This window comes from Phalangium opilio, unplaced genomic scaffold (genome assembly GCF_054372755.1).
Source record: "Phalangium opilio isolate 3A_F unplaced genomic scaffold, DU_Popi_V2 ptg000344l_1, whole genome shotgun sequence".
Lineage (NCBI taxonomy): Eukaryota > Metazoa > Arthropoda > Arachnida > Opiliones > Phalangiidae > Phalangium > Phalangium opilio.
In genome coordinates, this window is record NW_028324227.1 from 2,244,945 (window position 1) to 2,253,863 (window position 8,919).

The window sequence follows — 8,919 nt, forward strand, 5'->3', positions numbered from 1 at the left end:
AATTTGATTTTGCTGTTGCTAGACAATTAAATTAATTGGATGTAGAGAGAGGTACGAGGTACCGCGTACGATTTCGACATTGGTGGTCTAGAACCTAAACTAACCCAAAGATTGAATAAACAGTTTACGAAGAAGGTCCAATTTTGGGCAAGCGAGTTACTGGGTTTAAAAAAATCACTGCAGCTTTGAACGTTACCACCTAGTTGGAAGTGACGTTTTAACCATGACTGCCTAAAATATTCTCAAAAATATTGCATATTTCTCGTTTAAACCTATGAAGTAATTTTAATTATGATAATTCCCAGTAAAATTTATAAGTTCATGCATGGTAAATAATATTTGTGGTAAGAATAGTTGGAATGCTCCTTCGCAGTCTAAATGGTTCGTCTCTATTGGTGGTCAAGGTTTCAGTATTCAAATTATAGGCCTAATTAAGTTACAATTTTGCGTACTATCATTACACCAAAAAAGGCGATCAAAACCCATTTCAATAAAATAATAATAGTAATTAGGTACTGAGACGTTCACTAAACCGTTTCTCAACTTAATTCCGGTGGATGACGTTTTTTCTCGTTCCCCTTCGATTATCCTGATTTTAACGAAATAAATCATTCAAATTAAAAACAAAAGGAGCGTTCTGTAAGAAATTTAGGGCTGTTGCATTAATTTTCTAAATCTAATTCATGGCAAAACCTATATTTCTTTTTCTTTCATATAAAAAAAACTAGACCTATGCACTACAAGCTAAAGTTCTTTTATTCGGTTTACCCACAAAAAGCCCGGCCGGTGAATTGGTATCACCTTCTTACACGAATGACTGATCTTTTGACGGATGGAATTCCTCGAGCTTTATTTACCCCCTATAGTGAATCCTCGTTTCTTTATGGCCCCAACACCAACGCGAAACGCCTGGTAGAACATGAACAATGACCATTCGAGTTGTTCTCGATTAACGCGTTACGTAACCTATACCTCAATCCGATGTTTTCGAACTTAGTCAGGACACCAATCGAAATGGAGGTTAACTAGCTACTTAAGATAACGGAAAGGTAACTTTGGATACGTAGGTTAGGTTATCGCATTTAAGGGTGGAATAGTTTTAACTGGTATACACACGCTCAGGTAACTAACTGCATGATGGTTAAAATGTTGTTGCGACGTAAATGTTCTTATTTTATTGAGAAAAACATTAAAGTCCATACTTCAAGGTGGATTTTCTACTAATAGCAACATGTCCCTTAGTACATTTTTACCTGGACTCTAACTAAAACATCGTGGAATATTGGTCTGATTTGGCCACATTGTCTAATTGACGCTCAAATTTTAATTAATTAAGTACTTACATGTGAGTTAATCCAATGTCTTCGAAAACCGCAACAAACTAGTTAAAAACGGTACCGTTAGCAACAATCTTAACACGCCAACTGATCTTAGTATAAAATAGAGAAATAACTGAATCACTATAGCCGCAAAATTAAGTTAATTTTTTAAAAGGGGATATGTTTATTTTCCATACACTTTATTTTTTATTCCAGTTTTTAACAACATTCTCCGACATTCTCACACACAATTTGTAGTAAATAAAAAAATCTATACGTTATAAAGATTAAAAATATACAAAAATAATTTGTTAAGAGCTATATTTACAGCGTATATTAAAAGCTCAATTCCTAATTCTTAATTATGATTAAAAATGGCCGTGATGAATTAAGAATTTTTTTAAGTAGAGCCAAGGCTGGGTGAGATCTCTTGTATCGTCTATAGGAAGAGGTTTATTCTGGAACGATCACAAAATGTCGGTAAAATTTCCCTCGGGGGTAATAATTGCATTTCTGCGTCTTGTAACGTGAGCGAGCGCGATTCTGGACGAACCAATACATTTATTGTAATCGTTCCATGACGTGCCCGCGACCCGAAGCGGGATAATTTAAAATTAAATAAATAGTTAGCTTAAAAAACCATTATTATCACTTTCGCCACTTAGAACGCGATTATTTGCTCGATCCAATTTGAAAATTTGGATATCCTAGTGTAAACTCCCGGTTGGTTTGGCAACGCGCATCCAATACCCCATGAAATAATACCGGCCAGGACCCATCTGCCGTCCTTTTTAAGTACCATGGGTCCACCCGAATCACCCTGTTAAGAAAATTGTAATTAGTTTTAAGTTCTTACTTAAATCATAATTTAAAATCATCTGAAGGTTCAGACACAGTAATCGTCAGAAGTTAATGTTGACGAAATGAGGAAAGGTTTGGACTTTGGACACTAACTATGCCCATGAAACTTTTGGGACACTCTCCTGACATACGCCTACCTACTTTAGTTGGCTTAAATACAATAACAACTAAAATTTTCATAACTCTCTGAAGACCTCTTTAAACATAAGCATGACGTACTATCAGCTTAACAACATTGACCATGACGTACGATAAGTCATTGAGGATAAAAATCGTAGTTGAATACTTATTGGCCTTGTGTCAGATTTTTCTTAAACATCAACCACTCAAAATCGTGAATACATACCTCGCAAGAATCCTTGCCACCTTCCGACTTTCCCGCACAAATGAATATGTCTGGTATGTCTTCTACAAACCCAGCTTTTCTGTACATGGACTCGCATTCCTTATTCGTGATAATGGGCACGTTTACCTTTTGTAGTACGTGCGGTAACGGACCATCTGTGTAGTACATATAACCATTTGTATTTATAATCAAATTAATCATTACAGATGTATCTAAAATTGATTACCTTCGTATAGTCTACCCCATCCCGTAACTGTGGCCGTTTGGTCTACGAAAGTGTCTTGATCGTCAGGTATGCAAACTGGTATTATGTTTCGCTTAAATTTAACCGGTTCGTAAAATCGAAGCAAGGCTAGATCGTATTCGAACGTCCTGGGATCGAATTTGGGATGAGATGCCACGATCTGAACTCTCCTTTCCTCGTACGTTTCGGGTTCTTTGTCGCTACTAACGTCATACTCACCGAGTCTTAGCAAAAGATCGGCAGGTGATACACTGCGTTAAAGAGGGTGAAAACGGTTAAAACACGTGTTTAAAGTATAGATTCACCTGAAGTTACGAAACATTTTTCTCATTGGATCATTCCCTTTACGAAAGAAACAATATTGTTTAATAACTTCTGGTGACAGCTCTTAAGATAAACGGTAGAGTAGTCATTTACTTTTCCACGCAATGCGCCGCTGTTATCGCCCAAATCTCGTTCAACAACGCGGAACCACACTTATGGAGAAAGGTGTTTTTCTTCCATTGTCGCAAAGATATCTTAGAAAATAATATTTAGCACTTTAATACAAAATTACTCTTCCTTAAACGAGTTAAAAATTTCACTAAGCTTACCATCCATGGCCATTCGGCGTAATGAGCGTTTTCACCACCAACTATTCGAGCTTTGGGACCCGGTATGGGTCTTCCACACACTTTAACATGAGACGAATTGGTCGGTCTAGGCATGACCGTGGTACCATTCAAGAATGACGTGGTTGTAGTTTCAGAGGCTGTAGTTGTACTAATTGGGATTTCTGTTGCGTTAGTTGATCCCGCTGTCGTTATCTCAACTTCGATTATGGATGTTGAAGTGCTGACCACTGGTTTGTTTGTTGTTGAAGGACTGGGCGTAGTGATCTTTTGCGTCGCTTCGATGAACTGTGGTGTATTAGTAACTGGTTTTACTGTCGGAGGGTTTTTCGTCGTAGTGGGTTTGGGTGCGGGTTTTTTTGTTGTAGTTGGTTTGGGGGTGGGCCTTTTTGTTGGGGTTGGTCGCTTGGTAGTTGTAGTAGGACGTCTGGTTGGAGTTGGCTTTTTGGTAGGGGTGGGTCTTTTTGTAGTGGTGGTGGGTTTCCTAGTGGGTTTCTTCGCTGTAGTCGAAGATGGTTTGATGGTAGTTGGCGGCTTCTTGGTTGTAGTGCTGCTCGGCCTCGGGGCGTATGTTGGATCGACAGTGGTTATTGGGTTAGAAGTAGGATTAGCGGCGATTAATGGCGTAGTTGAAAGCGGCGTGGTTGTATTTTTCAAAAAAGTAGGCTTAGGTTTTACAGTTGTCGCGTTTTTGTTACCCGTAACCGGTTTGCGTGTGGTTACTCTAACGTAAATAGGGCGTTTAGTAGTGCTATAAGCGCTAGTAATAGTAACGTTAGTCGTACTAGTCGGTGGCTTGTTGGTTGTCGGGTTCTGCGTTAGAGAGTTTTCATAAGTATCGCTCTCGAAATAAGGCGTCGTTTCGATGGCGTTGAGGTTTATTACCTCTGTGGAACTCACCGTAGAGTACGACGAAGATGTTGGCCTCTTGCTAGGCAAGGGGTCCGGGAATGACGTGACAATTGACGTGCTAGTAACCGGTTCCGCGGAAAAGGCACCCATCGGTAGAGATACCAAGGGACCGCGCGTTGTTGTCCGGAAGGGGGAAGCTGTAGGGTTTGCAGCCGGTTGGACAACAGGGTGTTCCACGAAAGGAACCGTGGGGCGCTTAGGCGGTGGTTTATCCTCCGGATGACCCATGTTGGGAACCAAATGGTTATTTTGCTCCGAGTCTACAGTCGGCGGTTGATTGATGTCGTCGCCCGTCAAGACATTGGAATCTTCGGAAGTTGTGGCCTGGGTGGTCGTGAAATCGTCGGGTAATTTACAACAACTTCCGACGAAAACGCCGTCAAAGCAAGGCTTAAGATGTTTTCCTTGAAAATTGCGACAATGCCAGGCAAACATGCAGATGCCCGTCTCGTTCGTCTCTTGCAATTCACAAGGATACGGCTTAATTTCCTTCGCCGGAACTGCCAAAATAGACAGGGAAAGGTTGCGTTAGATAGAAGAAATTTTGATAACGGATGTCCCAAAGTTTGCCTGCTAGACAGTATGCCCATTACCCCTTTTATATTAGAAAATAAGGAATAATATAAAAAATAAGACTTAAATTTCCTAGTAACTCATTAAAGAAATCCTTATTTTAAAACTAGATTAGGGTAAGGGTAATTTTACAGAGAAATAAATCTTAAACACCGCCATTTTTCTTAGTTTTTTAATTTTTTAAGTAATGCCCATGCCCACGCCGGTAACTGCGGCTTTGGGTCATAAGAACTACTGTCGATGACTAAGTGCAATTTACGTAATCTACATGTAGGACTTACTTTATCTTAAGTAATAAATTTGGGATTATAGCGATTGGATGGGGGAGGAAGTGATTTATGAACAAAATAAAAAAAGGAGGTGACGGTGTTTTTTCGCCTCTAGCCCGGGGGTTCCCCCCTCTTCATTATAGTCTCTTCACTGTATTTAAAAATACCCTAGAAAGGTTTGGGATCGGATGCGGAGAAATGCGGAAACAAAAAGTAGGCGATAGAAAAGTCGGCGCGCGTAAAAACCTTGGCCTTGAGTACAACTTGGAAAGGCGCGCTCGGTCGTTCACCGAGAGACTAAAGTTGCTATACCGCTTGTCTACAGCGCCACTATACGGTGACCTACCTATAATATCCCGTTTCCGAAATACATCGAGATGGTAAAATGCCCCTTCTCGGTTACGAGTTTCATCTCCCGTCAAATTAAATAAAAAATAATGCCCGGGGTCATACGAAACTATTTGGTTTGGGTTGGTTGTTTTTTGGTAAACAACACAGTCACGCAAGCGTTAAATATCTAGTTAACGGTAAACAACAACAAAAAAGAGGCCTGATGACATTTGACCTGAAGTATAGGAATCGAAGGTTATAAAATGATTCTTTGATAGGCACGACATTGCAAAACTCAGTCCCCTTAGAACCCCAAATTATCTTGGAACTACCATTGCACCCTGAATACCACCATACGTTCATAAGAAATGTTCCATACGTTTGTCACTGGTTAGTGAGAGCTTATCATGAAGTGACGTATGTGAACCGTCATAGATTTTCGTAAAGCGACGCCTGGTGAGGCGCTGTCAAAGGGTTAGAACAGACTAAATGAGGAAGATGGACTACAAAACCGAGTGTGGTCCATTCTCGCTTTGTTATCGAACTAGCTCGAGCTTTAAGTCTGTAGCATTACGAAGAGTATATAGTGTCATACTTATGGAACATATCTTATAAACTTATGATACCACAGAGCAACTTTTATCAGAGTCTTTGTAAGGACGGGAGGGGGACATGACCCATGATAGAGGTTAAGTTCTGCAGAAAAACCATGCTAAAACTAGACATCTAAGACTTGTTTTCATCCGAGTTAATCATTTTAAAATAGAAATCTCTTTACCTTTTCTGGCCATTGCTAGTAAGTCCATGGGTATCGCTAGCGTCATTACAGTCCAAATTAGCTGCAAACACGAAATTTGAAACGATATCCTTAAAGCCCGCATTGTTTAGCGAGTGAACGTTTGATTTAGTTTAAATCTTTCGGTGGCAATGTTCGTGCACGTCGCGTTTTTGAGGAAACGCGCACCACCGCGACGGGTAAGTTGTCAGTCGAAAAATAAAAGATTCCGTTATCCTGACTGGTTGTGGTGGTCGCTAACTTTAGTAACTCGGTCTTGGCCTTCTCCTTTTCACGATGTTTTCCGGAATAGAACGTCTAGTGATCCTAGTCGCCAAAATAGCTTCTGGCCTTTTGATATGAAAACTCGTTCGTCGATGATTTTTCCAGTCCTCTTCGTAAAAAAGTCGATTTCTGGATTAAAAAGGATAAAGGGTGGATTGAAAAAACAAAAATTATATTAACCCCATTTTTAAAATTTCATGTCTTAAAAACGATAAGAAAAAAATGGTTTTGGGAGCATTTAAAACAAGAAGTAGAAAAAGAGGCAATGAATCTTTAAAGTTTTAAGTTTGAAAGGTAGTTTTTTTTGTAGAAGTGTTCTACACCTAACACACAGTTATCAAAGCTGTTAATTATCCATTATCTCACTAAATTATTATTTACTCTTGAATATCCCGGTTATAAATTAATAATAATTAACCTCCTTGCTTTAATTTAGGACTATGATAAGTGGCGAGTAATTGATTTATTGCACTATACCGACTTATTCTTTAAATTATAACAGGAATTTCCTTAAGACAGGCTATTCTCTTGATTAATTAAGGATTTATATAGTTTAATTACAGTTTTTCACTTGTTTAAGATTAAATTTAGTCTTAATTAGAATTATTTATCCCATCTTTATTTAACTTGAATGGCGTATAGTAATAACATTGGAGTCAGAAAGAAAATTCATTTAAATTCCCTCTACGAAACTATTAATTAACCACTAATTATAAAAACTGCATTTAATAACAACCTATTAGGCCATGATTAAACCAATTAATTTGACAGCCCAACTGTGGTAAAATCGAAAAATTGCTTTTAAAGTTTTTAATCAATTTAATTTTCCATATCTCAAGTTAGTTTTCGAGCTGGTATCTTAAACTTAATTAACTTTAAATAACTAAAATATAAAAAAGTCAACCTTTTCCTCCAAAATAAGAAAAATGACTTCAATTCTTACCGGTGAAATGACTCTTAAAGGTTGAGATCCCAAAAATTAACAATGCGGAACCGTTTAATTTGAAGTGAAGATAAAAAATACTAAAAGAACTAAAGAAGACACTACGTTTGTTTTTCCCTTTCACGCTATATGGTGCGACATAAAATTCAAAAATTCTTTCTTGAGAAGAAGATGTTCTTGAAGATGGTCTTGGCTCTTTAAGCAGGGTCAAGGCCAACGCGAAAATCACTCGACCATAAACAGTTTTTAATTTCTCTAACTCGAGAATTCTCCCTCAAAAGTCAAATCAGGTGACGAAAACTGATCACTTATATATTAATATAGTAATATTTATCAATCATAAAACACCGTGCGTTTCGATAGAAATCATTTTCCAACTGATGAGTTTAGAGAACTCGCTTCTCTTCTCGCGCGATTCTGATCCTGACCGAAAAATAAAAAAATAAATTATTTCCGTTTTTCGAAATTCTAAACACTCGGAAATTTAGCAGCGGTAAGGGTGGATACTTGCTGGTTTTTTTTCTTTTTCTCTTTCAAGAGAGGGGCTGAAATATTAAGAGGGGGATTGTAAATTTAGGTTTCACCTTAAGTAGAGAGAGAGAGAGGGATGGTGGTGGTGGGATGAATAACGGAGGAGAGAGAGAGAGAGAGAAGAAACTAAGAGAAAAGGTCAGTCAAATTCATGGTGGAATAATAATATGGAACAGTGGTACTCCTTAAGTTTCTTGTTTTTAAAGAGAGGGTGACTCTTCAGGAAGTAAAGTATCGTTAGGGTTTTTTTTTCGGCGGCCATTTTGAAAAATGGCAGGTGGAAACGTCAACCAATATTTATCACGTGATAGGTGTGTATTAATTTTATCACACCAACTCGACTGAAGTTTGATTACACGTTACTTAAAACTTCAATCGAGCCTGTATAATTTTTGGTAGGTTTAAATTAATTAAATGTACGAACTGAACTGAACCAAATCAAATATGCAAAACCTTCGTAAGACGTTGTCAAATGGAATAGGGATAAAAATCAGTCATTTCACGCTCCCTTTAATACGATTAATGGCGATTATCCTCAAACCGGCTTATACAGTATTCTTTCCAAAATATTCAGGAAGAGAATTTGTTAGATTTTTTTAATAGAAACTTTCTTTTATTTTATAAGCGCGACCTCTAGCAATTTCTTTCGAAAATAATCTTTTCAGCACCTAATTAAAGACAGAAACGGGAGGTTTTGACTTGAATTTACGAGAATCTTCGCATAATTACGAAACTCGCTTTATACTGTTTAAAAGGCGAGTGTTTTGGATTTGGAGAAAATCCTCAAAAACTAGTATTTTTGTTTAGACTAGACTAAAGATAGTATAAGAATGCTTTAAAGTTTTATCTCAAACGCAATGGGAGGCATTTTTACTTCAAAATAGATTAGGTAGCGAATTTAAAGACATTATGTATACGTT

The 8,919-nt window shown here is 37.9% G+C and overlaps 1 protein-coding gene across 2 annotated transcripts; it reads right to left on the bottom strand.

Annotated features, from left to right (window-relative positions):
- Nucleotides 1–1,479: 1,479 nt before the first annotated feature.
- Np (serine protease notopleural) lies at nucleotides 1,480–7,959 on the bottom strand. 2 transcript variants are annotated; one of them, XM_089859871.1, is made up of 8 exons: nucleotides 7,469–7,959; nucleotides 6,244–6,654; nucleotides 4,282–4,793; nucleotides 3,364–4,194; nucleotides 3,188–3,288; nucleotides 2,753–3,021; nucleotides 2,527–2,681; nucleotides 1,480–2,139 (listed from the first exon to the last, which is right to left on the bottom strand). In XM_089859871.1, exons 2-8 carry the CDS (start codon nucleotides 6,344–6,346, stop codon nucleotides 1,981–1,983), a joined length of 2,130 nt encoding a protein of 709 aa, XP_089715997.1. In that variant the 5' UTR covers nucleotides 6,347–6,654; nucleotides 7,469–7,959; the 3' UTR covers nucleotides 1,480–1,980. The 2 variants fall into 2 exon arrangements, with proteins under 2 accessions (XP_089715997.1, XP_089715996.1); XM_089859870.1 differs by having other exon boundaries at nucleotides 3,364–4,793.
- Nucleotides 7,960–8,919: the final 960 nt, after the last annotated feature.